Source organism: Ammospiza nelsoni, chromosome 7 (genome assembly GCF_027579445.1).
Source record: "Ammospiza nelsoni isolate bAmmNel1 chromosome 7, bAmmNel1.pri, whole genome shotgun sequence".
Classification (NCBI taxonomy): Eukaryota; Metazoa; Chordata; class Aves; order Passeriformes; family Passerellidae; genus Ammospiza; species Ammospiza nelsoni.
This window is the reverse complement of record NC_080639.1, coordinates 25,425,472-25,453,084: the sequence shown is the minus strand read 5'-3', so window position 1 is coordinate 25,453,084 and position 27,613 is coordinate 25,425,472. Positions and strand designations below refer to the sequence as shown.

The window sequence follows — 27,613 nt, the reverse complement described above, 5'->3', positions numbered from 1 at the left end:
CAATTGCAAAAACCCTCTCCCTGGAGTAAATGTCTTGGGTTTTTCTTAAATGGTTTGTTGTTTCTTGTCCCCCTTCTTGGACCCACATTTCAGATCTGAAGTGTGAAGGGCTCAGGTGGGCTTTGTTAAATTAGGGCTCTCGTGCCTTTGCAGGGGTCTGTACCTGGCAGTGGAGGAGACTGGGGAAGAACCCCCTTTGGAAAGTCGGGGATGGGCATATGTGGATGTGTATGAATGGGAGCAAATGAAAGAAGATAACACACCTCCGTGCAAAACCAAGTGACTGTAAAAATGATGCTGTTTTCTGTTAACATCTGAGGGTGTTCTGCTTTTTCATATAAAACTTGCACATGCTGGCTCTCATCTGCAGTTTGTACTTTGTTTTGTTTAGGAATAGGGAAGTTTTCTTATTTGTTTGCCTTCTTCCCTTTTAAGAAAGCTGAGCTACATAAAATTGGAATAAATTAAATAGGATGCCACAAAACTGTTGTCTTTCCCCTCCACACTGCTGGCAGGACATTTCTTTGCTTGATGCATCACACACAGATTTGTCCCTGTTCATCCTTTGTCCATGGCCAACAAGCAGTAATGGGAGCTGAGCTTTTATTGTTACTGGCCCTGGTTATGTGGGCAGGGAGCAACTGGTGTCACTCCTCCTTTGCCTGGCTATATTCCTGCTGTACACATGGGTCCTTGTGAATCTGTTGGGAAGTGCAGGGAGGTACAGGCTCTGTATGTGACCAGAGTTTGGCTGAGCTGCTCCACTTACACGGCTGTGGAGAGGTGTCCTGCACCTTCTCCCAAGGTGAGAAGTGCTGCCAAAGGGTGCGTGACAGCAGAGCTTGGTGTTTGGTCATCACAGAGAGGCAAATAATAATAAAAATTAAAAAAAAACACCCCATGCTATTAAAATTGCAGCATTGAAGGAGAGGCTCTTTGCTGGCCCTAACATCCTGCATCCAGCAGACTGTTGTTTTCCCTTTGAACTCCCCAAAGGGAGGCAGCACCACTGGACTTCTTCCCCTTCTGTTTTCTTCTACCCCCTGCAGCGAGTTTCACACTGACACATGTTGAGGAGCTTGCCAGTGCTGAGGAGCACCAGGAAACTCTATGGGGGCAGGAGGCAGTGAGTGCAGGGGGCTGCAGGGGAGGGGAAAGAGGACTGGCATGATGGGGGGTGGGATGTAGACTGAAGAACATGGGACAAGTAGCAAAATTACTGTCCTGTTCGGTGCCTCTGGGGTGAGCTGGAGGTGGCTCAGGTGATGCCATGGGGGGAATGCTGAGTAGCAGGGTGGGACATGGGTGCTCCAAGCCAGGTGCTGCCCAGAGAGGGCTGGAGGTGACAGAGGTGCCCAGTGCCCAGCAGTGCCTGGGGCCACCCTCCTGTTCAGGGGCTGGAGGGGAACAAACACGAGCTGTGTGTGACAGTGTGTGACACCTTCCACTCAACCAGGCTGCTCTAGGCCCCAGCCAACCTGGCCTTGGACATTCCTACAGCTGGGGTATCCACAGCTGCTCTGCCCAACCTGTTCCAGTGCCTCATCATCCTCACAGTGAAGAATATCTTCCTAGTATTTTCAGTATAAAACCCTGTACAATAGTACAATATAAACGATGATATTTAATATAAAGAACATCCTTACTGTACAGCTGTATGTTGCATAGCTGTAGCTACTTATACACGTGTATACAGCTCCACCTGTCCTTAGGGATGTGATTTATCAGCCCGTAGCTGAAGGCAGCCATAACTTTTTGCACGCAAAGCTCCATTTCAGGGCCTCTGCGCCTGCAAGCGGCAGCAGCGCGGCCGGGCCTGGCCGGGCCCTGAGGGTAACGCGGGCGGGGCGTGGCGCCGCCTGGTGGCGGCTGCGGCACCGCGCGGCTCCTGCCCCCGGTGCTGCCTGAGGGGGTCGGACCCGGCCGTGTGGGGTGTCCATCGGGGACAGGGTGTCTGTCAGGGACAGCATGGTTGTGCCAGCTCTATGTGCTGCAAGATGTCTGCGGGGTGCATTGTTAGCGCAGCCCTAGCAACCCGCGGTCCTCAGTGCAGCGGCAAAGGGGATGATTTCGCCTCCCGCCCCGCTCTGGGCGCACGGGGGATGCTGGCAGGTGAATGGAGGGGAAGAGGGGCACAGGAACAGGGAGGTCGCGGGGAGCGGGAGAATGAAGGGTGATGGTTGCCTGGGCGGTGAGGCAGGGTCAGATCTAGCACCGGGGAGGACAGTGGGATGGAGCCACCAAGAGCTACCGCAGAGTGTTTGAGGACACGGCCTGGCTGGGCTGAGCAGCTCCAGGGATGTTCTGGCCGCTGGTACATTGGGGCAAATCTTCCAGCGGCCCCAGGAGGTCTGAGACTCAAAGAGCACGTCTGCTCCCAAGCTGTGGAGCTCAGTTTGAGATGGCATTTAGGGGCTTAACGTCACTGGTTGCTAGGTACTTTGCCCTGGTAAACTGCTTGAATGTGTGTGCCCCACTTCCACATCCATGCAAAGAAAATTATAAAAAAACCCCAAAAGATAAAAAATTGTAGCTCTGCTTGCAGGAAGCTGTAAAGTTAAGCTTGCAACTTTTACCAGTCACCTAGCAGATTGTTCTAGTATCAAAAGCTCCCCTAAAGCATTGCCACCGTTTTACCCCATGGCCTGTACCTCCCTGAGCACCCTTGTGGAGCTGGCTGAGCCCCCCAAGGGACCCAACACAGGTGGCCGTGGGATGCTCGGGGCTGGAGCAGCTCACTGGCAGGCCCTGGCACACAGATGCTCCACGAGGGTCAGGCACGAGCTAACTGAATGCATAACTTTATTAAATAAATGCTTTGTCATGAGAAAAGACAAAGATCAAAGAGTAACATAAATTATAAGTTGAATAAATAGTATACAGCAATCTTCACTTTTTAATAAAATGTGAGATTTTTTTTTAAGTACAAAATGCTAAACAGAGCATTAAGCTCTTCTTCCATTGTCAGTTTTTCACAAACTGCTTTTTTTTTCCCACCAGTAAGATTATGAGTATTTCTTGTTTACTGGAAAAAAAAAAAAACCAAAACAACAAAACCAAAACGAAACAACAGAGCTACCGTATGTATGTAAAGCTATAAAAAGCTACCGTAAAATGTGTAGTGAGTATTGCTTAAAGATAAAAACCAGGCAGGAAACTCGGAATCTGGTGTGTTTTAACAACTGTGTTACAACGGTGGGTAACGTGCGTGGTGACGTCTGTCCCAGTGGCAGTGGCGGTGGCTGGCGGGGCTGGGGAGGGGGCCACAGCAGGCAGGGATCCTGGCCAGGGCCAGGACAGCGGTCTGGAAGCGAGGTGAACTGACAGTTCTTTAAATATACAATGCTCCATTTGGGGGGAAAAAAAATCAACGACAACAAAACAAAACAAAAAAAAAAAAGAAAACTAAACCAACAGCAAAGAATTTTCATGGGGAAGGTGGAGAAAAGGGGAAGGGGGGAGAGAGCGGAGAAATAGTGCAAAATGCTCTTGTACTAGTGGTTTTCGAAGTCCACTGCAGTACAGACAAGGGGTAGCCCAGCCACTGAGCGCCGCTCCCTGGGCAGATGTGGTGGAAGGGCTGTCCTGAGCCATCCTTGTCCTCTCCTTCCCAGCTCCCATCCTAGATACCAATGTGGGCTCAGCACAAATACCGTAGCCAGAGACCCTTGAGCCTCATGACCCCCCGATGCACAAATTGCCAGCATCTCCTGGTGTGCCTCAACCCTCCCCAGCTTCCAAATCTGCCCCTTCTTGTTCTCTCATCCTAAATGCAGAGGGGTGCTGCTGGGTGCTGAGAATGGGAGCACCTCATCACTGCCACCCCAGAGGGTGACCAAGCCCTCCTGAAGTCACTCTCAATCCCAGGCTCCAACCCCGGTCCTAAATATTAGTGCAGCTTGTAAACAGCCTCGTCCTGCTGGGGATCCTTAAGGGAGTGGGCAGCTGGGGGGGTCACTTGGTGCCCCATCCTGGGAGCCGAGGTGATCTGGGGGGTGAGGGTGGTGCACCCCAAATGTCCCCAGGTTCGTGGGGACAGGACAGGCAATGCCATCCCCGCATGGGGTGTGCAGGTGTGAGGGAGGCTGTGCGGGATGGATTTTGGTACTCTGGGCTCCAAGGGCCACATAGACTTGCTTGGTAGGGAGAGGACAGAGCACTGCCCTGTATCCCTTCCCAGTGTCTGTGGTTGCCTCTTTGTGACACCACCTGGGGGCATCCTGGCCAAAAGGCAAGGTCCATGGGGGTCGATGCCCTTCCCATCCCACCCTGGGGGCACATCTCCTTTCTCTGCAGCCAAAGGCTTTCAAGTTTTGGGAAATTAAACAAAACAAACAAACAAACAAATTAAAAAAAAAAAGCAGGAAAGAGGAAGAGAGAAGGAAGGAAGGGTCCTGGGAAAGGTGGTACTGGCCTATGACAGTCAGGAGGGTTTGCACAGGGATCAGCAAGCGGACAGTGTCAACAATGGTGTCCAGTGGCCCTTGGGGTTAGCACAATCTCCTCTTCCTCCCGCTTTCTTCACCCCATTCTTTACTCCACTTGCACCCCAGCATTAATCCACCACTCTGGTTAAACCAACCCTGCTCCATCAGCCCTGCAGAGCCTGGAGGGGTCCCTCTCTCAGCCCCCACCATGCTCCCGTCCAACAACACGGAATTACCCCACTCCAACAGGCTTTTTTGGGGGCACATCTACACTGGAAGCACACTTCCGTCTTTTCAAGGTGGGAAGGTGCTTTGTCCCCAGGACAAAATGTGTTCTGCTGTGTCTCCGTGGAAGTCCATAGGCAAAACTCACTCCTGCTGTCATTTGGAGGGAAATAACCACAGGTGTCCAGTCCTGCCCTCCATCAGGGTAACGTCCTGGTGGGGAGCCCACAGGATGCTTAGGGGAGCAAGGTCATCTCACGAGAGGCTATGAGGGCTCCCAGCCTGTGATGGCAAGAAGCCTTCACCAGCACCCCCTTGTCCCATCCCCACCAGTGGGGCTCCAGTGGTGCTGTGGACCTCCATTTTTCTCTGCCCAGGTCCAGGAAGCTGAAAGGGATATGGGGGTTCAGGAACCTTCCACCTGAGGTCAGCTGTGTCCTTTGGCCAGTGCTGGCTGCCACCTCCAGCTGTGGCAGTAGGATGTGGTTCCCAGCAGGTGTGTTTCCCCACCACAGCACCCAGACCCCACAGCTTCCTTTCCTTTCTTTCCTTCCATTCGCTGCAGGATCTCCTCCCAGCACCAACATCGTGGAGACCCTTGTCAGGGATAAGCAAGAGGTGAGAGTCCCAAAATCAAATGTAAATGTTATGAACAAGAAATGAGTTAGGAAGGCAGCCGAGGGCTGTCCCAGCATGCCCAAGGCAGTGGGTCTCCATGGTGCAGTGGCTGCTGTCACTCAACAAGGAGCTGGGCCCCAGTTAAAGGCAAGGGCCCATCTCAGGATCTTACTGCAGGATCATGGGAATCAGCCGTGGCAACATGAGCAGTATCCTCAATGCAAAAGGATGGCGTTTTCCTAGTCATGGGGAAAACTATAAACCGGCCTTAACAAAAAACCAAGATGAAACAAAGTGGAGGTTTGGGGGTTTTTTCCCCCTGGAGCAAACCATATTTTCGGCTGTGTAAAAAAAACAATAAAAAATCTCCATAGTTGGTCGTCTTTGTGGTGGCAAAGGGTGGTGAAGAGTTTTGGCCCTGATTCCCCTGTCCCCATGTAGGGATACTTCAGTTTGAACAGTGATGCAGTCTGCAGTGTTGATGAGGCCCTGATTCCACAGGCACCGATCTCCTCCATAACTCTGCTTCTGTGCTTAATCCAGCAGGTCATTATTTGTTTTTGGGAGGGGCAGCATATCCCCCAATTGCATATTACATTGAAACCTCCAGATTTCAAGGTGAAGCGTTGCAAGGAGGGAAAGCCACATCAATGCACACACAAGTGCATGCAGGTGACGAACACTTTCACACCTGGATGGACAAAGGTCAATCCTGCTTGTCCCAGAAAATTTCTGACCTTCTAATCAAGATGAACTGGACAGGGGAGACTGTATTTCCTTTTGTAATAATTTTTTTTGAAGTCCACAAATACTTTCTGGGGGTATTTGTGCTGTTGCAGGATCTGTGTTTCCCTCCCCAGCTTATTTCCAGACACAAAGTGAACAGTCCCACGTCTCCTCCCTTGCTGAAATCTGCCTGGATTGGGGGGCAGTCATTTGAGATGGAAATCAACTCAAGTGAGTCCCAGCAACACGGGAAGGACACTCTGGAGGACTGCAAGGGGAACGTTGGTGGCCACAAGATTTGCTCTCAAGACCCTTCAGAAATCAACTAGCTAACATGAAAAAAATATAAAAATAAAAATGAACCTGCCCAAAACCCGTACTGGAGAATCAGCAACTTGGAGAGCTTCCTACATCAGGGTGACCTCTGCTTGTGGCAGAGGGGTGCAGGCAGCGTTGGGGAGAGGTGCAGGATGGCAGAGTGGCCATGGCTGGTTTGTCTCTGGCTCTATCCTTTCCTTGCTGAGTCCTTGTTGTCAAAAGGCTGTTGTAGATTCCGAGTCCTCAGTTTCTTCAGGGTTTATTTCTCTCTCTTCTCTTTTTTCCTTTTCTCTTCTTTCTTTTCTCTTTTCTTCTCTTTTTTAATTTTCTTTTTTCTTTTCTCTTTTTTCTTTCTTTTCTCTCTTTTTTACTTTTCCTTTCCTTACTTCTTTCTTTCTTTCCTTCTTTCCCTTTCTGTTTTTTTCATTTTTCTTCCTTTCTCTTTTTTCTTTTCCTTTCTTTTTTCGTCTTACATGAGATGAAAGGAATCGGAGTCCCGGGGCGTGGGGAGGTGCGGAGGGGAGGGTGGAAGGGAGTCTGGATAGATAGTGATGGGGCGGAGGGAGGGGATGTGGCTTCACTCCACATTGCTGCTGTCGAACGCGTGGCACTGCAGGTCTCCGCTCAGGAAGTCCGTCCCCGGCAGCTTCATGCCATACTTGTCCACACACCAACACAGCCCACGCTTCCGGCCCCGGGAGGGCTTGCACTGGGGAGACACCCAAGGGCAGAGATCAGAAACGAGCCACCAGACGCTGTGTGGCTCCCTCCCTGGGGACCAGGCCTATCACACCAGCAATGCAATCCCCATGGTAGGATCTGGCTCCTGCTCTCTGCTTTCAGCACTACCCCAGCCCAGGGCTCTCTGACTTTCCCCTCTCCCTCACCAGCTCCTTCAGGATGCTTACTTCAAGCCAGATGGCACCTGGAGCCATCAGCAAGGCCACCCACCACCAAATGTGTCTGGAGATGCTTGCAGCACCACCCAGACTAACCCAGCAAAGGAAAAACCTCCATCCTTCCCACCCAGGGCAGTGGCAGAGAGAAGTCTTCCTGGGTGGGGAACATCTTACCTGCTTCCTCTTGTAGAAGCCCTTGCGGTCACAGTTGGGGAGGTGGACAGCGCGGGGGACCATCCTCTGGCTGCTCTTCAGCTCCTGCAGGGACGCCTCCATGTGCCTGCGGCACGGGCCCTGCACGCAGGGAGATCAAATGTGAGAAAGGAAGCACCTCACAGAACCTTCCAGCTGCAAAAGCCCCCAGGTCCCCCCCGACTAGTACCCATTTCCCAAGGGTAAAAGCCCTCCACAGTCACCTTCCCATGGGAGCCTCATGGAGGGAAGGTGAAGGCACCCACCAGCTCAAACTCCTGCCGGAGCTCGGGGATGACCACGCGAGGGTGAGCCGTGTTCTCAGCCATGCCCACAAACTTCGCCAGGGTCAGCTTCTTCCGGCGGTCCTTCTTCAGGGCTTCAGCCTTGAGCTCAGAGAGGCGCCCGTGCTTGGGCCGGTAGGCCTTGGGCGGGTAGGTCTCCTCCGTCATCTCCGAGGTGGTCGGCTCCTCGTGCTCCCGGGACTCCCGCTCTGCAAGGGATGGGGTACCAAACTGTCATGTCTCCATGAGATGAGTGGGGCTCGCTTTTGCACAGAGACCCTCCTGCCAACCCAGAAAAGAGCTTTGGAGCAGGCAGGATGAAAACAAATAATGGAAGGAATCCCTTTCCTAGCTGCTGACTACAGCCCTGGCTTTATCTCACTGTGTGGGACTTCACAAGGTTTTTTTGTGACCTCTGAGCTTGGGACAGGAAGCTGTCTAGAGAGCATGGAGGAGTCAGAGGTCTAGGATGCACTTCTACATACAAGGGCCATCATTGTTTCTGTGGAAAAAGACCAGTATGAGGGTCATCCAACCCCCAGGGCCAGGTGACACATAAATGAGGCAGAGAAGCCCCTGTTTATCCATGCTGAGAGGATTAAGTGACAAGTTCATACTTCACCCTGCCTTAAGAAGGCAAGAGCACAAGCCAGGAATGCTTGAAGATGAGACAATTCCAAAGCCAAGGTCAATCACACAGCACAGCCACCACGTGGCTGGGCAGACATTTCAGCAGTGATACCAAAGATGTGGTTGACAAGTACTGGGATCTCCAGGGTCCTCAGCTTGCAGCCCCACTCATGGGATCAAACCAGCTCCCATCTGCTGACACACACCCAGCAGCCCGCAAAGCCAAGGGTAACACTGCCAAGTAATGCTGCCTGACTGCCATTGATGGGACTGACAGCAAAGGGGGAACATGTTTAGGTTCTGTCCATGGCATCCATCTTCCTGTAGATCCCCCAGCACAACCTCTGCTGGCAGGATGCAGGCAGGAGCCCTGAGCAGTTATATATAGGAGCAAGCTGGTGACAGTCTAAACTTAGATGACTTGTGACATTTAGTGCAACCACCAGAGTGAAAAAGGGTTATTTCTTGACTAAATTTGAATATAGTTTAAAGGTCCTGAGGCTCCTGGTCTCCTGACCCTTGGGTCCCCAGCTGTCTGGTGTTGATGACAAGTCTGTGCTGGGACCAGCAAGTGACCATGAGGAAACTCACTGCAGCAGAAGGAAAGCATCAGAGTAGCTGAAATCTGTCCCTGAACAGCATCTCTTGCAATTTCTATGCCAGTGAACCCAGATCATCCCCTCCTACGGGAGGGAAAAGGCTCAGGATTAAAACAAAAGCAGATATACACCCCCAACAAGGCAAGCAGGATTCTTTCTGCAAAGCAACTGCTTCCTGGAGCCCAGATGCAGCACCAGGAGGGAGAAAGGTGAAGAGGATGCCATTGCTGCCCAGGGATGCCTGAGGATGCCCAGCGGGGGGGACAGATGAGATGCTTAGTGGCAGATGGCAGTGCCAGACTGTCACACACACCTCAGCCGGGGGGTTTGGAGGTGACCGAGTGTCACTGGGTCACTGGGTGCCCAAGCCATCCACAGGTACAAGTCTTCTATTCCTCCTTGCCAAGGGGACCTTGCACTCTCCCAGCAAAAATTTGAAAGTTTCTCATGGCCACTTATATAAGTGGCCCTTTTTTTTTTGTTTCCACAAGAATAGCACTGGATGAGCATCCCCAACTCTACACTCTCCTAACTGCCAAGAGCAATGTAAACAATCCCCTGTACCATCCCCAGAACTCATGTGGCACCCCAGGATGGGATAATTTTGCCATTTTACCCCATCATGCTTATATGCTTGGCGGTTTATTCCTTGCTGCAGGACTCACCTGCCTGCACAGATCAGGGCTCCTCTACTCTAAGAGGATGACAGACAGGATAGAGAAGAAACTGAGTAAACTGGAAATTACTCCCCAGAAAATGAAACAACACAAGGTGCAGCTGAAGTGCTTCCTTTGCCTCAAAAGATATTCTGGCAACTCAAGGTCTGAAAGAAGAACAGAGGCATCTGCAGTGACTAAGCCCTTCTCATAGCAGTGAAACACGCAGTGTTCTGTCCCAGGAATCCCCTTTGGCACCCACATCCAGGGCTGGTGCTGCCAGAGTACCTCCCTGGGCTGCCCTACAGTAATAAAGGGAAGTTTCACATTGGTGCTGGCAAACACCCAGTAACACAGGAGAGGCACAACTCATTACCTCAGCAATACCAAATAAGTGAGGCACAGCTTCTTAGGGCAATCCTAACAAATAAAAACAAGTAACAAATAAAGGATACAAGGCAGTGAGGATTCAGTCAGAGAAACAGTACAGGGTGTCCAGTCCCCAGAACTCAGCATGCAATGGGTGTCTGCAGCAGCTCAGACTGCTCACATGGTCAGCAGCTTTACCCCCTTGCAAGCACCTTATCCCTCCTCTCCCTGCAAGCTGCCAGCAAGCCAGAGTGAGCTGGGGACTAATGTGGAGCTCTTTCAGCAAGGATAGATGGCAGCCACAGGAGCCCTGTGCTCCTGTAACTGATGTGCCCTAAAAGCTGCCCAGATCCCAACCCAAGTCTGGTGCTTTCTGCACGGCTGAAAAAACACCTGGAACTGACCCCATTCACTCTCCCTGGCATGCATGTGTTCCCCCTCAAATGGGAACATATGCTTGGGATGTCCTAAAACAAGGATTAGAAGTGATGGGACTCCTTCATCTGTGACTCAGCAGTGGTGTCTAGTTTGGGTTTTTATATCCCAGTGATGGGGTGGTGCCTTGAAGGCATCCCTTTCCTCCATCCTCTTATGTTTTTTATAGCCTAATTTCCTTCAACAACAAGGCTGATGCAACCCCTTCTTCTAACAAGCCAATTTTGGCAAACTGAAGGGCAGAGGACTCTCACAGAAACAAGCTCTGGGCAGCTGGTAAGGGGCCTTCCCAGGGCGAAGAGGAGAGGGAAAGGCAGAGCTGGCACGTGCAGCATCCATGCAGCCCCTCCTTTCTCTTCCTGGCTGGCCCATCCACCTTCACCTGCAGCTGCCCACTGCCGCCAGACCAGACACTCACATCAGCATCCCCAGAGCTCCTGCATCTACCTGCCCATCTGCATCCACCTGCCCATCCTCACCCACCTGCCCATTCATTACCTCTGTCTGCCCCCAGGCTGGCTCATGGCAGGCAGCATTTGGCACCACTGTGCCTCCATGCCTGAGAAGATGCTGGCAGGAGCAACGCCCAGTTTCACCAAATGAGCCCAACTTCTGTGGGAGACTCAGGAAGGAGTTCAGGCTGGAGTTCCTCCTCCCTCACTGTCAGGTTCTGGCCTGCCACACAGCCCCTTCCCGCCTACTCCCATCTGCCTGCCAGCCTGGTGCCACCTGCAGAGGCCCAGCTGCCTGTCTGGGGACACAAGGCATGGCAAAGCACGTTGCACCCCTGTGGGCTTAGGGCATGGGCAGGCAGGCCCTACTCACGGTGTCCCCAGATGAGGGACAGTGGAAAACAGAAGGTGGGTGGCTCACATAGCTCCATTCCTTCTCCCCACAACACAGGAGGAGATCACCTCTCACTAGAGGTCCTAAGCTTACTGGCATAGAAAAATGACACAAAAGAATGACATTGCTGGCCAAGCTGAGGATGCCTGGCTAGCTTGGAGGTGACACATGGGCTGAAGCCACCTCAAAGGGATGCTGACCCTACAGCCAAGGCAGGAGACTGAATTCAGTTCAGAGCCACTCCATGGCTTCATGTCTGGTCTGATCCACTGCTGCCCAGGGAAAGAGGGCAAGCATCTGGAAAGGCTCTTGACCCAGGCCAGGCCAAAAGGACTGTGCTGTTGATGAGCCCTGGGACACAGAAAACACCCACAGCAAAGAATGGGATGTCCTATGCCCTGCGCTCAGGCACAGTGTCTTCTCCCCACTCCAGGCTAGCCAGTGGAAACTCCCTAACAGGAACCATTTCCAACTGTTCCCTGCAGAAGGGAAGGGGAGTAGCAAAATACCAGGCACTGTTTCTGGGAAGTCACAAATTGCTCCTGTCTGGCTGCCTGCTGTCCTTAAGAGATACCACCCAGAGCAGACTACACATCATTCTGCCCCACAGCAAAACCCAGCCTGGTGCTCCTGGCTTCAGATGCTTTGGGCCCATGTGACCCATAAGGTGGCGGGTGCACTCACATGGGGGAGCAGAGTGTGTGGGAACACTGCAACCCTGCCTGCTGACATTACAGAGTGGAACACAAAACTTTTTCCAAATGGCTGGGAGGCTCAAATTTTTGTAACACATTTTCATTGGTTTCTGGCAGAAAGGATCTATTGACTGCTGCTCTTAATGAACCGTGGTTGTTACAGCCACAGCCCACTGCTAGAGGACTTGCTGTCCTGTTCAACACCACCCCCAAAAGCCACATGCACTGAAGAAGTACATGCACAACCACAGCACAACCTTGCTAAACAGCCCTCTTAATTATTATCATGATCATTATTATTTACAGCATAGGCACTAACATAATACACCACTTAAGCAGGAAGGTGTTGGAGAAAGACTTAATGGGGATCTCAGTTAAACCTCTAGCACAGGAACAACGAAAATGTCACTTGTGGAGACTCTGAGAATTTGTCCAGTCCTTCCTCTGCCCCAAACTCAGCCATGTCTGTTCAGAGGTGCTCATTGCATATGGGGCTTATACAGGAATTCCGTTCTTAGGTACCTGGCTGGAAAAAACCCTGAGGATTTTCCCCAGCTGCCCTCCCCATTTGTTGCCCACTCCGGAGGAGGGGACATGCTTGACCTACATCAAAACTTCCTGGTACTGGCAGGCAAATTTGTCCCTGACCTGGACTAGCACTTGTGGCCATGATGGGAAAATAAAAATTCCTCCTTCCTGGTCAGCACACAGAGACAGCGACTGTGTTTGCATTCTGAAGATGCAGGGAAGGGAGAATGCAGGCAGGGAAGAGATGCAAAGAGAGGAAAGTCATCTCATCTTGCACCCTTTGGCAGCTGGAGCGTACAACTGAGCAAAAGCATTCCTGAGCTCCCCAGAGGCCACCAGACTCAGCCCAGGCAGAAGCCCAGCAGCTCTCACCCACCTAATGAAGAACAGCTCGCTGACATTCCTGTCCCAGGCACAGCCCCCAGCGTGGTGGTGACCGGCCCCCAGCCCTGCTGGGGTGGTCAGAGAGCGGCCCAGGCACTGTGCCTGTGCTGGGGTCACTGCTGAGACCACCGCCCTGGTGAGGTCAGGCAGTGAGCTCAGGCAGCCCAGCCCAAGGCCATCTGGCACCCACTGGAGCCAGAGCAGCCAGGGCTGAGGATGGAGGCTACAGCCAGTTCCTCCACTAGCCCAGGGTGTTGTCTGCTGGAGAGCCAGCTGCAATGTGCCTTGGACTTTGAACGAACTTTTGTGCTTTGGTGGGGTCTTGGCATCAAGCCGGTGCAGTCAGTCTGGCACGGACTGGTGAGGGAGCATGCTGGTAATGCTTGCAGGTGATGAGAGGCTCAAATGAGACACCACACACCAAGAAGGACAGAATAACAGCAGCCCTGCTGGGACTGCCACCCCACCTCTCACAAGTCTCAGCAATGTGCAACAGACACTTAAATCTATGTCACATAACACCCAAATGCTAACACTGAGGTGTTCTGGATGGCCAAACTCCATGTGTAAGTCATTGCAGAGATGCTGCACCCTCCAAATTGTGACCAGCCCCATAATCTGGCTTGGGTTGTGATTTTAGGGTGGAACAAAAGTCCAGCCTCCTCTCCTGAGACTCCAGTGATCACACTTAGGCCTCCAAAGGTCTGAAGTTAAGAGAGGTAACTCCCACCACCTCTTCAGTCTTGGTCCCCTTCAAGCCTGTGATGTAGTTCCCATGGGCCATGCTGTTTTACAGACACAGGAGCAGTAGTAAGAAAACACGTGCCCTGGGAATTAGGAACTTCAAAACCTGCCAAAGGCAGCAAAACACTTTTGTGATTTGCAGAGTGTGGAAGGAAGTGTTTAGCAGTCAAAGCACTGTGAAGTGCTCCCAGAAACACCCACTCTGCCCCACCACACCCAGTCACCTACCAAAGACCGATGATCAGAATCCAATCAGTCCATGGCTCAAAAGCCACACAAGCTTTTGGAAGAGGGGCTCCAGGGTATTCTAGTATCCTATACCCCTGTGACAACATGGTGGAAGTTGATGAGACCTCACTGCCTTGTTCCACTGAGACACCTTTTAAGGGAAGGATATGGATCAGTAAGGCCAAGCTCAGAGAAGATAATGGAAAAGCATTCAGAGAGCTGGCTTGGAAGGCTAGGCCTTATCTCCATTTCCTTAAGCCAAGAGCCAGGAGGATGCTTGGGAACAGCTCAAGAATACCTGAAGAGCCTCAGAACAAGCACTGATGGCAGAGGGATCTGCTATTCTGTGGCATTTTTTACTTTTTTTTTGAAGTAATTGTTTGGGCTTTGCTGAATTAGCCTGGAAGACCAGCTCTTTCTCAGGTGATTAATGTCTCCTCAGCAGAAACCTGTGGATACAGATTCTGCTGTATCAGCCAGGGCTCACCTGCAGAGCGTGAATATCAGGTGTTTGGGCTGCCCCCAGGTTCACACAGGATTCATGGGAAAGGGAGATCATCATCCTGATGACCTCTGTGTCCTCATACAGATCTGGATGGGGGAGAAATGCAGCTCAGCATGTGGGAAAGGAGCTCTCAAGGGAACCAGCTCATGTTTTGGTCTGCTCTGGAAGTGCAGGAGCTATCTGTAGGAGTGGATCTCTGGGTCAGCATGACTTCACAGTGCCAGCAAATGCCACAGAGGTGGGAGAGGTACAGCTATGGGAACTGGAAGCTTAAGGAAGGATCTGTGTTGCCATGTGCACATGGTACTTTCCTGAGTTGTCCTTTACTGCAGTCACAAAACTCTGAGAGTAACTCAGTAGAGCAAGGAGAAAAGCAGGTTTGGATATGGGGAGCTTCATGATGGAAGCTCCTTCCCTACACATTGCTAGCTGTGAGTCCACAGTCTCCATGCTGTGCTGGAAGAGCCAAGCTTGGGCACCAGCTGGTGGGCCAGACTGGTGCTGCCTTGAGATGTAACAATAAAGACTGTGGCTGAACAGGTGTTGTCTTTGTCTCTTTCCAAGAACTTCCCAAATCTGTTTGCAGTCAGTTCTCCATGCAGGTGTGGGAGTTTGCAATGCACATACAAGACACACCAAGACCTGGTGACGGTCTGAGTCAACAGGCAGCATAGCCAGAGACTCTGGGTTCTCATGACAATGATTTCTGTCCAGGAGAGAGCCCAAAATGTCTAACCAATAAAAGAATTGGGAAACTTTCCAGGGTTTCACCCTCCAGTAAGATGATGAGCAAATGTCCATCCATTTCAATTAAATGATGCTGATGTGTACCATCTTGCAAAATTGCAGACACTCTGTTGCTAGATAGCTGCTTATATCAGCCTGACATTTCCTGAACAAAGTTATCTTCCAGAGAACTGAACTGGCAAGGGGAGAGGAAGGAAGTATTGCAGGACTAGATTTATATCAAGAAGCTCCTGTTGCTGATGCACTGATGATAGGAAGATAAAACGTATTTCCTTCACATCATCTGGAGGCTGCAGATGTTCACCATTCCATATGTTGAAACTGCAGAAGAAGCTGAGAGCTGAATTATGACCCACAGAAATCAAAATAAATCATCTTTCAATATCAGAGTGACCAAGACATATTCTTCCTTCCTGGAAAGGATGAAGTAATTCAGACTTTCTTAGTCTCACATCTTTTCCAATAAATTCACCCAAGCAGCAGATTTCATTGGTTGCAATAAAGGAGGCAAAAGCCATACCAAGCTGCCAAGAAACTAAGAGCAGGAAAGATTAAAAAAGAAAAACTCAGAGAAGACTGCATGACAGTCTCTGCCTAACTAAGGGTGAGGAAAATCTGGTTTAGCTCCTGCAAGGCATCATTGAATTGTTTACCAGCAGTTTCTCCATGGGGCTTATTTGGGACAAAAAGATGAGAACACACATGCTTTAAGGTTTTCTGAATGAAAACAAGAAGTTGTTTGATCATCTGACCACCTGAGATGACTTGGAAAAAATCTTCTTGTGCCCACAGAAATGAAGGAGGTGTGATGTGTCCATCAGCTGTCATTACTGCATGAAAAAGAATCAGGCAGGGGACTTTTTGGATGCAGGTAGCTCAACATCAGCAGTGGAGGAAGTGTAACCAGGGAGAAGGAATAAGTAATTTGCCCTCCTGGACTCCATGGGGCTTATCTTTAAAACTCAGGTGAGGAGTGGTACCAATCTACATGAGACATCAAGAAATCTGGACTTAAAAGCAGGTGCTGCCAGGATGCTTGCCCCTTGCTCCCCACAAAGAGACAGGAAAAGGCCCATCAAGGTGGAGCGTGGAGATGCACCTGTGTGAGGTGTTGGATAAGAACTGTTACAACACCAAAAGTATTTCAGATGTGCAGCTCTGATTGCAAGTTCCAGCCTAGCCTGGACTAACTTCTAGGCCTTCAGCCTCACTTTCACAGTTTTGCCTTAAACCAGATGGAAAAGCTGTGTGAGATCATCCATTGCTCATCTCTGTGTCAGCACCAGATGACACATCATCACATGTACCGTCCATCCTGACTATTACCACCTCTGAGGGATGAAATTTCCAACCTCTGCCCTCAGGACTCCTTTCTTAATGGCTCCCTCTCTCAGAAAGCCTTTGCCTGCAGTAGGCCTGGATGTTATTTAATCTCTCAGTCAGCCTAAGTAGGGCCACAAAAAAGTACCAGAAGCTAGACATTCACACTCAGACAATATTGATAAGGAGGAATTTCCCCAAGTTTGATCCTAATGGGCGACTCTTGCCTCTCTTGGCCATTTTCCACCCTGTACTCCTGCATATATTAGCAATTTCTTTTGGTCCAACACAATGCAAAGATGCTTTTGAATGTTAAAAAATCCCCATGGGTATCTTGATGGACAAAAAGGTATAGATCTCCATTTTGGGGTCTGAAATTCCATGAAAGACAACTGATCACCCCCTTGCCACAGATCTGGAGCCTTTCTGGAATAATAAAATCCTCGTTGCACTTTGTTGTTTCTCCTGCAACCTCAGGCCACTGCTGCTTTTATAAAACCAAATAACTGGCCATTGAAATGGTTATGAAATGATGCAGTAAAATTTCACCCACATCTACTATTTCATCAGGAAAGAAGGACACACAAGTAAGAGCAATGACTGTATGTCATTTTGTATTTAGATAAAATATCTTAAGACATGTAATAATATCTTAAGACATGTAATAATATCTTAAGACGTAGTTGTGGCGCAGCATAATTGACTGCTGGACAGCTATAGGACAGGTATAAGACAATTCTTCTGCAATTCTTCCCTAGTAAAACTTTTCTTCTTTTCCAGCATGTTCTTTAAATTAGGAAGTGAAAGCCAGGTTCCATAGTTTTCACTGGCTTATTTAATTACAGATTTTCATCATTAGTCTAACACATAACATCTGATTTCTTAAGCATGAATAATAAATGACTCTTGATTTAATTGTCCTCTGATGAATCCCATCTGTATTTGGAAAAATAAAGTATTTCTACTGTTTTTCTACAAAAAAGAATTATGAATATTAGCCAACTTTGCCCCCAAAGTTACCTTTAAAAAACATTCCTTCTTCTGTTTAGCTAGGCAATCATTTCCCTAAGTATCAGGATTACTTTCTTGCCCTTAAATAGCAACCAGACAACACATCTCCATCAACGTAACAATTATCTCCATCACCAAGCCAGCTGTGTCCATCCAACAAGCAAACAAACCAAACTGCAACAACAGCCCTCCAGGCTCAAAGCTGCAAAGAAGCTTTGAGCCCTTCCAGAGCCAACAGCCTTTGCTTTGGCCCCACAGTCCTTCGAAGACTGAAGCAGCTGGTTCCCACCGAGGGGAGAGGTGCGCAAAAGCCTTTGATTCTTTGGCCCTAGAGGAAAGGTGCTCAGCATCCTGCAGGATCAAGGTCTGCCAGGCTAAAAGGGACCTGAGTGCCAGTTTGTTGGAGGAGATATTGACCCCCCCATTCTGCATTTGAAGAGACAGTACCACCGGGGTGGTGTTACAATGAAAAATTATGGGAATAACAGAGGGGTCTGGAGAATAAGGGCAATAGTGAGAGCAAGGCCTTGTGCACGTGCACACAAGAAATGCCCACTGACTTCAGAAGGATGAATTTAACATGACTTCTCAAAGTTTAATCTCTTGACCAGAGTTTCCCTCTCACACATGTCCTGGAAACATCATAGACAGAAGACTTACCAAAACATGCTGAGAAATGGATTCCTTGAGAGCAAATTTGCTCACAGCAAATCACTAAGAGCCCCAAATTTCTGCAAACACATTATGCTGGCTCCCGCTGAGATGAACTTCAAGCAGTGGATTGACATGAACACTAAGGGGTCCTCTCAGATCACTAGCATCAGAGAGCCACCTCAAAAACAACATCTTGCTGAGAGTTGCCTTGGCTACACAGCTGAAAGAACACAGTGTCTGGTGGGGGTTGAGTGGAAAGGGGATGGGGGATGTCACCAGATATGATGAGACCCTTCCAGGATGACCTGAGGCATGAATCATGAACTGTGCCCAGTGATCTTAAATGGGCAGCCCCAGGATCCAGGCGTGCTGGCACAACTGTTCCCCCACTTCATGTCCTTACCCTGTGTATCACCCTGGGGAGACCCAGTGTGGAGGCTCATGCTCACTGGACCCAGTGGGCCAGGACTTAGGGGATTCCAGCATGGGGGGTCAGGTGTCCATCTCCTTCTCACCAGCAAGCCTCCTCATGCTTTTGGCTATTCCAGTCCGGATGATAAACAGACAGTATCTACTTTTTCCCTGTAAAAAGCCTCCTTATTAACAACTGGGTGGTTATCAGGCTGGCTGCCAGTGAGTTCACACAGGCTGAAGATGATCTTTGGATCATCTCTGACTTCTGCATGCATCATGTCTTTGGGTCCTGTAGCTTCCTCTGCTCAGTGCTGAATGAAGGCTGTTTCTCCTGCCCTCAGTTGCTGCATTTCAGCAAATGTGCCATTTTTCCCCAATTCAGTTCTTCTCTCACACTTTCCTGAAGGCCAGTTGCTGCTGCCTGGGCATGGAGAAGTTTGCAGGATCCCAGGGACCTCAGTGTCCCTGGTCCCATCTCCTTCCACCAATGACACCAGCAACCACTGCTCTGGCAGGTGGACTGGCTGTCATTTGCAAGGCACAACTTCACACCTTCGGTGGGAAGAATTTGCTTGTTTGACATGGGAAAATTTGCCCTCAAGAAATCTCTCAGTGTATTATCTTAGTCTAGCCAGAAAACATAAGCCACCTCCAAGCAGAGGGGGTGAGTTTGGATCCACACAGCTGGCTGAGAGGAGGATAGATCTTGCATCTATCTCCTTCCTCACCTCCCATTGTTTGATATGCTCACCTGGTGCATCTCATTTCAGAGCCCTCAGTGGGAGGAGAGGATAGGCTGATCTGTATGCCAGTATCTGATCTTTATGGCAAAATACGATGTGCCAGTCATAACCAGAATCCCTGCATCTAAGAGAGGTTTGTGTGTGCTGCCTGGAAACCATTCTGCCTCCAGAGACAAGAATACTCCGTGTATGTGCTTGCACACATTAAATGTTTATGCAGGCGTGTGTGGGTGTGTGAACACGGGTACGTGTGTGCATCTGCTCACACGCATATCTGCCCTGTGCATATTAATGCTGCTGCTCTGCAGCCCACATCGCGGGGCAGGTGTGCTCCAGACAAATTCTCCACTTAGGTCTGCCCTTGTATTTGCACTACTAAGTGCTTGGGTTAAAAAAAAATAAAAGGAAAAAAAAAAAAAAGGGGCAGGATTTGCTGTGCCATGGGCGCTTTTATCTGCCCTGTGAGTTAGCACAGCGAAACGAGCTACAACTGTTCTCAGCGGCTCACCCAGCTGAGAGGAGGACGGCAAGCCCCGGAGGGGATGAGGTTCCCGCCACCCTTCCCAGGCTGCTCCCAGGATTTTCAGTTTGCATGGAGTTTAGGGAAGCGCCGCTGCTGCATGTGCGGCTGCCGGGCCCGGCGAGCAGCGCTTCCAGCCGTCGTTAGGAGGAAGCAGAGCACCGCGCTCCGGGTGAGGCAGCGCCGGGCGCCGCCTCTCCTCCTCTTCCTCCCCCTCTGCCCCAACACGTGGGAACAACTAAGCGACAGGAGACCCTGGGGGATGTCTTGAAGCTGGCACAGAAGGTACCCAGTCCTTCCTGCCCCCTTTTGTCAAGCCGGAGGGGACGGCCCGCAGTGAAGCAAACGCTTCCAGTCGCACATGACTGTGCTCAAGTCACTGACGTGCCAAAGCCGCGACGATCATCTGGGCTCAGGATGCTGCTGCTGCTGCTGCTGCTTAAGTATGACACGAGGAGGCACAATGGCCTCCTCCAGCATCCCTCAAGTTTGTAGAGGCTCCCGTTTGAGAGCAGCCCCTGCTCTCCGCTGTGGTGGTGCAAGCTCTGGAGCACTCCCTGCACTGACCTGGAGTGGGTCCAGAGCTGTGTGGAAGCTCGGGGCCAGCTCTATCACTCATGCACGCATGCACGCACAGAGCCACGTCTTTTCTCCGGTGAACTCTGCTGGCACTCGGCAGGAATTTCATTTGGATCAACTACTTAATATTCTCTCTCCTTCCTTAGAAACCAGGCTGCTGAAAAATCCTTCCAGCCAAGGCCCCTCCTTTCCTGTTTGAACCACCCCATCCCTTCCTCCCCCGTACACACACACACACCGCAGAAACCCAGCTCTCTTGCTGGCACCTGATGGATTTCACTCTCCGTCTATTTTTTTTTTCTTAAATATATTGTTATTGAAACTCCAGATCAAAAGAAAAAATGGAGATTTTCCTGTTTTGTGTCTGAGGTTTTGCAGGCCTGTTGATACTAGCTTTCACCTTGACAGCTCGGAGCTGCTTTGCACAATGGACGTGCAGCCCGCACCAGCCGGGTCCCTCCCGCAGCGACATGTGCACAAGGCAGCGCATCCCTGCTCCCATGACCCCTGCCCTCACCCTCACCCCGGAGCTCGGCATGGAGCTGCCCACCTGCCTCCCCACATCCCCTCTGCTCACCCCTGAAGCCTCACATCCCTAAATGCAGAGCAGGGGAGTACGGGAAGGGGGAATGGGGTGGGGGAAAATATGTTGGGGAGCAACAAAGGACAGCACCGAACACAAGCTGCTGCAGGAAATCTGTGCTCGGCAGCACTCCTCCTCCTCCACCTTTCAGCTGACGCTGCAAAGATGATTTTCTTAGGGCTAATTCTGCAAACCCTCCCCTTTCCCCTCCTGGTTATCGTTGGCTCACGGTTTCATAAGGAAACTTGCCAAGTCTTGCTCGCTTTCTAGAAAGAGGGCAGGAATGAGAGAGAAGGAAATATTTGACAACCTTTGTTTTTCCATGAGCGTTTTTACGGCGGCAGGCTCCAATCTGTGCCCTCCGCTCCCTGGTGCTCAGCCTGACCTTGCTGTCTCAGCAGGAGGAAGTCTGGCAGGAGCACAGGGGAGAAAAATGGAAAGACATGGTATATTTCAAAGGAAACCTAAACAAAACAGAGAAAACCCAGAATCCTGCAGCCTGTGCCATAAATGAAGCTCATTCATGTTTTATTTTACCAGGAACAGTCAATTGCAGACGTGATGTTTGGCTTTAAGTAAAGGACAGTGTCTGACTGTTGTGGGAGGAAGGACTACAGGGACCATCCTGTCAGTACCTACGTATCCATCTACTTAAAACAAGTCCTACTAAGGCTCTTTAATCCCACACTTGCTTTCATTTCAGACCTCTGAACAAACCAGGAGGACATTCTGCTCATTACCTCTGGCATTCCTCAGTACCACTGCCCAGCATACATATGAAGAAACTGAAGCATGGTACTGCAAGCATCTTGTCCCCAGGCAAGACATCTGCTCTACAGGAGAGCGAAGCCTGGCCTCCCAGGCTCTGGCTCTGGCAGTGCTGCTCAATGCATTTCTACCTTGTCCATAAGGAGGAAAGCATCTGCGATTTTAAACTTGGCCAGCACGAGGGCAGAAATAGATAGAAATGCAGTTTGATCTAGTCCTCACCACTGTCACATAGTTTATTTTGCAGAGTGCTGATTTTTTCTCAGCAGTTCTCAGCTCAGGGCCAATTTTGGTCATTGATAGATGGGAGGGCCAGGCCAGCTTCCCCAGTGCACAATCCCTGTGCTGCTGGCCAAACTGGCAGAGGCCAGAAAGTTCAAGTCAAACTTAATTTCTTTTCTTTCCCTGTTGCTTAGAAACATGCCTATGAAAATATACTTTGTTCTCACACACTACCAGTCAAATGCCAAGTGATTTTTTTTTCCCCTCTCCCATCCTCAGGAATTCCTGATTTATTTTTTATTTCTATTTGCAATTGCATAAATCTCAAGAGGAGCCTGCTGGTCTCCTGTGGCTTCTTGCAGCAGCCTTTCCAGTCCAGGCTCATCTGCTGTCTGCGAACAAAACCTGTCGAAAAGAGGCCCCTGCGGCACTTGGGGAGTCCAAACTGGAAGTGCAGGTAGTGCCACAGGGTTGGTTTGCACGACAAACCTGCCACCGCCTTCCCGTCCCTCTCCTTGCTCATTCAATGGGTGTTGAATCCCAAGAAAATCAAAAGCAGTGGAATTACAAGGGCCCTGGCTAAAGTTTTCACACAAAGCACCTGCTAAAGAACCAGTTTCCTTGGGAAGTGCGAGGCAGGTGGAACGGAAGGACATTCATGCTGGGAGCCAAGCGCCAAAGCTTTTTCAGGTGCCTGAATGGGGCACCCTCAGCTCAGGCACAGGGATGGGCCCTGCTCTCCTGCTGGGCTCCAGCTGCATGGCTTTGCCTTCCCAGCCACACTGCCTGCCCCTGGCCACACACACACACGTGCAGAGTAAATAAACACCAGGATGACGCACTCTGGGATACTTGGCTATCTCTGCTGACAGTGGTTACTGCCCAGCTTCCTGGGCTCCCCAGCAGGAACGTGGCTCCTGGCTTCACCCTCTGGTCCCTGTGCAGGTCAGCTCCCAACCCTCCTATCTGACAGCTGCCCTTCAAAAAAACAAGCTCAGCTTTGCTGTTTCTAGCTGATTAAAGGGAGTTTGGACATCTGATGTCATTCGAGGGAGGGGGGGAAGTTATTACACACAGAATTTGGTTTTGCTCTGAAGGATGGTGCGTAGCAACGCAACCACTGCCTGCAAGCAGCAAAGGGGAAAAATAATAAAAGCATCACAATTTATTAGGTGCTAGGAAGGAGAAACGGATTCCCGTTGCATGGGTCTAAGCAGACACTTGCTAACAAGTAGAAATGACTGTTTCATGGACCAGAAACAGTGAGGGTTTCTGGTTGTTTTTTTTTTTTTTTTGCCAAGTGGTCTCCTGGACATGCAGACACCCTCCCTACCTCCCTTCACACTGTGGCAGAAATATGGATGTACTTGGAGGAATACAAGGAATCTGTCCTCACATGAGCTACAGGATCCAGAAATGAGAGTGAAATGAGTGTCAAAATGAAGCAGCACTTTCTTTCATGCTTTTGTCACGTGCAAGGTACAAACATTTCAGAAGCTTGGCCTTGCACTGGTGCTGCCATGCTCGCCTTCATGCTTGCTTTTAACCTGTTCTTGCCCATTATTAGCCACACCACCGTTATTTTGGCAAACCCATATCCTGACCCTAATGCACCTGCTCTCTTCATCTCCCTGAGCTAAAAGCCCATCGCCCAACAAAGATGTCCAGCAGCTTGCAGACAGAAAGAACAGGCTGTAGTGAGATTCCAAGGAGGAAATGTGAGGCAGAGCAACAAACCTGGGGGTGGCTGAGACTTTGGGAACGGGCTGTTGGTTGAAAGGAGATGCCCTGCTGTTCTCCTCTGTACTTCAATCTGCAGAGATCAGCTCGGGCCCCAGAGCAAGGTGGAGGATATGGTGATAGAAAGTTGTCAGGGAGAGGGCTGAAGACAGAGGTGCAGGAAAGATGTAAAGGATGCAACGGGGAAAGGACTGGGATGCAGTTGTGACTAAAAGGGTGCATCTGGGAAGTGGGGAAAGAAAACCCTTCCACTGGAGATGGGACAATCAAGAGGCAGTGATGGAAGGCAGGGTGGGGGCTGTGAGATGATGCAACAGGAGATTTGACCAGAGCACAGATGGAAGGAAGGATGGGAGAAGTGGCAGGGGGCATTGAAGAACAGCTAGGGGGGTGGAAAAGTACCCACCAAGATGGAAAAGCAACTGTGGGTGTGGGTGGAAGAACATCTAGAAAGATGTGAAAGTAGCTGGAAAGGTGGAAAAGCAATAGGGGGGGGGGGTGAAAGAGCAGCGGGAGAAGTGGTGGTTGTGGAGAAGCAGACAGAAATGATGGAAAAGCAACCTGGGGCTTGGAAAAGTTGCTCGTGGAGGGGGTGGGGAGGAGAGAGAATGGGGAAATAGCTAGAGAGATGGAGCAGCAGCCAGGGTGTGTAATTGTGTGAGAGAAAGAGAAAAGTCAGGCAGAAAGGCAGAAAAGTAGCCACAAAGATGGAAAAGCAGCTGGTGTGGTGCAGGGGAATGGAGGAGCCGGGAAGGCGAAAAAGCACACGACGGGGGAGGGGGGGGAGGGGGGATGGAAAACCGGGCGGAAAGATGGAAAAGTAGCCGGGAAGGCGGCAAAGTAAGTGGGAGCATGGAAAAGCACCTGGGAAGATGGAAAAGCAGCCGGCGGGATGGGAAAGCAGCGGCGAGGGCAGGGAAGAGCAGCCAGCGGGAGGGAGCAGAAAAGAAAGCGGAAAGATGGAAAGGGAGCCGGAAAGACGGAAAAGCAAGCGGAGGGTCATGGAAGAGCACCCGGAACGAGGGAAAACGCAGCCGGGAGCCGGCGGTGGGGTGGAAAAAGCAGGCGGAAAGATGGAAAAGGAGCCGGCAGAGCGGCTAAGCATCCGGGAGAGCTGCGGATGGAGGATCGGGGTCACTCACCGGCCTTGGCTTGCTCGCGGTAGCTCTTCTCGCTGAGGCAGACGGCGGTGCCGTGGAGCAGGGCGTGCAGCGGCTTCTCCTCGCCCTGGCGCGGCAGGCAGCGCAGCCCGCGGGCGCAGCGCTCCGTGTAGACGCCGCAGGGCTGCCCGGCGGGCAGGGCGCAGGTGAGGCAGCACCCGCAGCCCGGCTCCTTCACCAGCTCGCAGCCCAGCGGCGACGGCGGGCAGAGCGACAGCGCCTTGGCATCGCAGGGCTCGCACTGCACGAAGGAGCCCAGGCACCGCGACAGCCCCGGGCAGGCGCCCAGCAGCACCAGGAGCCGCAGCAGCATCGCGGCGGGGATGCTGCGGGACGGGGCGCGGGGGGCTGCCGGCAGCGGGCGGCGCTGGCTTTCCGCTTGCCCCTTCGAGGGCCAAAAAAAAAAAGAAAAAAAAAGAAAAAAAAAGGAAAAAATTCAAAGAAAAAATTAATTTTAAAAAATAAAATTAAAAAAGGAAAGCGCAGCCCCTGCTTGCAGGCGCCCCACTCTGGGGGTTATTCTCGGGGTGCGAGACCTTCCTGCTTTTCTTTTGGCGCTGGGAGAGGGGGGACGTCTAGATTTCCTTTTTTTGTGTATTTTTTCCTCCCCACCGTTTCTCCTTTCAGCTTTTTCTCGCCTCGAAAGGGGGAATTCGCACCGCGATCCGCGGGAGCGCAAAAAAGAGGGAGGGAAGGAGGGGGGAAAGGGAGCGAAGCCTGCAGGGGTTGCACAGCCTACAGGTTGCAGGGGGAGGCGTGGGGGAGCAGGGGTGTTTGGGGAGGTGGGACGGCTATTTCACACACTCGCTCACTCACGCGCGCACATTCACTCTTCCCAAAGGGCTGGGAGGAGGCAGGTTGGGAAAGGAGCAAAGTTCCTTGAAAACCAGTGTCCTGCTAATAATGCATCAAAGCAGTCAAGAGGAGAAGGGAAAAAAAAAAAAAAAACAAAAAAAGAAAACGCAGGAGAAGGAAGAGGGGATGCAAAGACCCCCTCCCCTCCCTCTTCTTCTGCAGGAGGAAAAGTCTCTCCCGACGCAGCGAGCTGCTGGGAAGCTTGGTATGAAGCAAAGTTGTGTTTCGATCGGCTCTGTTCAACTCTCCCGCTTTCCTCTTCCAAGATTTGCAAAGAAAAAAAAAAAGACCAAAAGAGTAAAAAAAAAAAGTTTTCTGCAAAGTTGGAGTGTTTTGTTGCAAAGTCGGCAGAGGAGCGGTAAAAAATCAGGGGGAAAGGAAAAAAAAAAGAGGAAAAAATATCCACTTTGTAGATCTCCCAACACTTTTCCCCTGGAGAAGTTTCTAAAGAGACTGAATACTGCAGAACAGGCTGTCTTTTAAATAGACTGCCTCTGGCTGCCTGCCAGCCCCTCGCTGCAATTTGAGATCCCAATGACACCTCAGCTTGACTAGGTGCCAGCAGCGAGGGCCCTATCAGTGCGCGCTCGGGCCGTGGGGGTGGGGTGCGCAGCTCCTGACTTCTGGGCTTCAAACCCCGGGCAGTGATCAAGGATAATATTATGAGGAGAGACAAGGGGAGGAGGAGGGGGAAGGGGAAGCCGAGCGCTGGAAGGCGGGGTGGGGGGGTGGGTGGGGGGAAAGTTCAGATCTTCACGGTTTAAGGAAAAAAAAAAAAAAAAAAAAAGGCAGCAAAGTGGTTGCCGTTGGGTTGCAGGGCAGCCTGGGCTGCAGGGAGTGTGGATGGGAGAGGTCAGGGCTCTGAGTTTGGGGAGGAGGAGGGAGGTTGATGGTGGGTGCTGTGCCCGGTGCTTTTGGGGCGCGGAGCCCGCGGCGGGCTGGGAGCCGCACAGCACCCGTGCGCTCCGAAGGTGAGCAGGAGAGATGGCTGGGTGCCTGCCAGGGAGCTCCTGTCGCCCTCCCGGGCCCAGCAAGGAGCCTTTGGGTGTGCAGGGTGCCCAGCCCTTCCCTCGTGTTCCCTCTGCCCCCGGGCGAGGTTGAAAACCGCAGCGAGGCTTTGCCCTGTGCCGGGGTGCGCTCCTGACACCCCCAAACAGCAAGGGTTAACGCGGCCGGACAGTGAGCAGAGGGAGGGCTGGGCTGCTTGTAAGCACTGTGTTAGATTCCTCTTTGGAAAAGTTCGCTGTTGCTTAGGGCATGCCAGAAAAGAAGGGGAATTTTGCCATGTGAAGTCCAATTTGCACGTTTTAGCTCATTCTTCTGCCTCTTGCCCTGCACAAAATGGGGAGGGAGAAGAAAGGAGAAAAAAAAAAAAAAAAAAAACAAACGCTTTGTAGTGCTCATCATCTGTCCTGGGCAGCTTGGGGTTTGTTGTCTTTTGTTCCACCGCTGCATTCCTCAGGGTTACAGTTCTCCCGGCCCTGGTCCTTCTCACTTGCCTCCCTCAGTTCTCATTCATCTCTCGGAGCAAGGAAGCTGAAGCGTAGGAGAGGGAATCTCCAAACGCGGGTGTGCAGCCCCCGCAGCTGTGCTCAGGGGTTACACCTGGAGCAGGGGGTGAGCAGAACCCAGGGTGGGAGTCTGCTCAGAAGCTCAAGCTCGGGGGCATCTACCAGGGCAGTGGGAAATTCAAAGGGATCAGCTAATTCTGAGTGAGGTTTATGTGCGATTCAAGTCAACCCCCCTTCCACACAGGCACACACTCCTCCAAAGCTTCATATTGCCCAGGTTTCTTTTTAGATCAGTCATCTGTGCAGCTGCATTGCATGGATTTTGCCACTAGAATGCACCCTTATCTATGGTAAGAGGAGAGATGGCTGCTTAAAAGCATTAACTCCTTCTTCTCCAAAATTTCCAGCTTAAGGCTTTCTTTGCACCTCTCAGGTGTTGCTTGTTTTACTGCCTTTCTACCCCATGTACAGTCAGTAG

The 27,613-nt window shown here is 51.1% G+C and overlaps 1 protein-coding gene across 1 annotated transcript; it reads right to left on the bottom strand.

The window, feature by feature from the left end:
* Window positions 1-2,785: 2,785 nt before the first annotated feature.
* Window positions 2,786-26,061, bottom strand: IGFBP5 (insulin like growth factor binding protein 5). The gene is made up of 4 exons (XM_059475507.1): window positions 24,752-26,061; window positions 7,672-7,898; window positions 7,388-7,507; window positions 2,786-7,023 (listed from the first exon to the last, which is right to left on the bottom strand). The coding sequence occupies exons 1-4, from the start codon at window positions 25,080-25,082 to the stop codon at window positions 6,892-6,894; spliced, it is 810 nt and encodes a 269-aa protein (XP_059331490.1). The 5' UTR covers window positions 25,083-26,061; the 3' UTR covers window positions 2,786-6,891.
* Window positions 26,062-27,613: the final 1,552 nt, after the last annotated feature.

Coding starts and splice junctions, on each gene's coding strand:
- IGFBP5 (XM_059475507.1), bottom strand. CDS start 25,082: ATGCTGCTGCGGCTCCTGGTGCTGCTGGGCGCCTGCCCGGGGCTGTCG. Junction 7,899..24,751: donor CCGCGAGCAAGCCAAGGCCG/GTGAGTGACCCC, acceptor CATCCCTTGCAG/AGCGGGAGTCCCGGGAGCAC. Junction 7,024..7,387: donor GCTTCTACAAGAGGAAGCAG/GTAAGATGTTCC, acceptor GTGTCTCCCCAG/TGCAAGCCCTCCCGGGGCCG.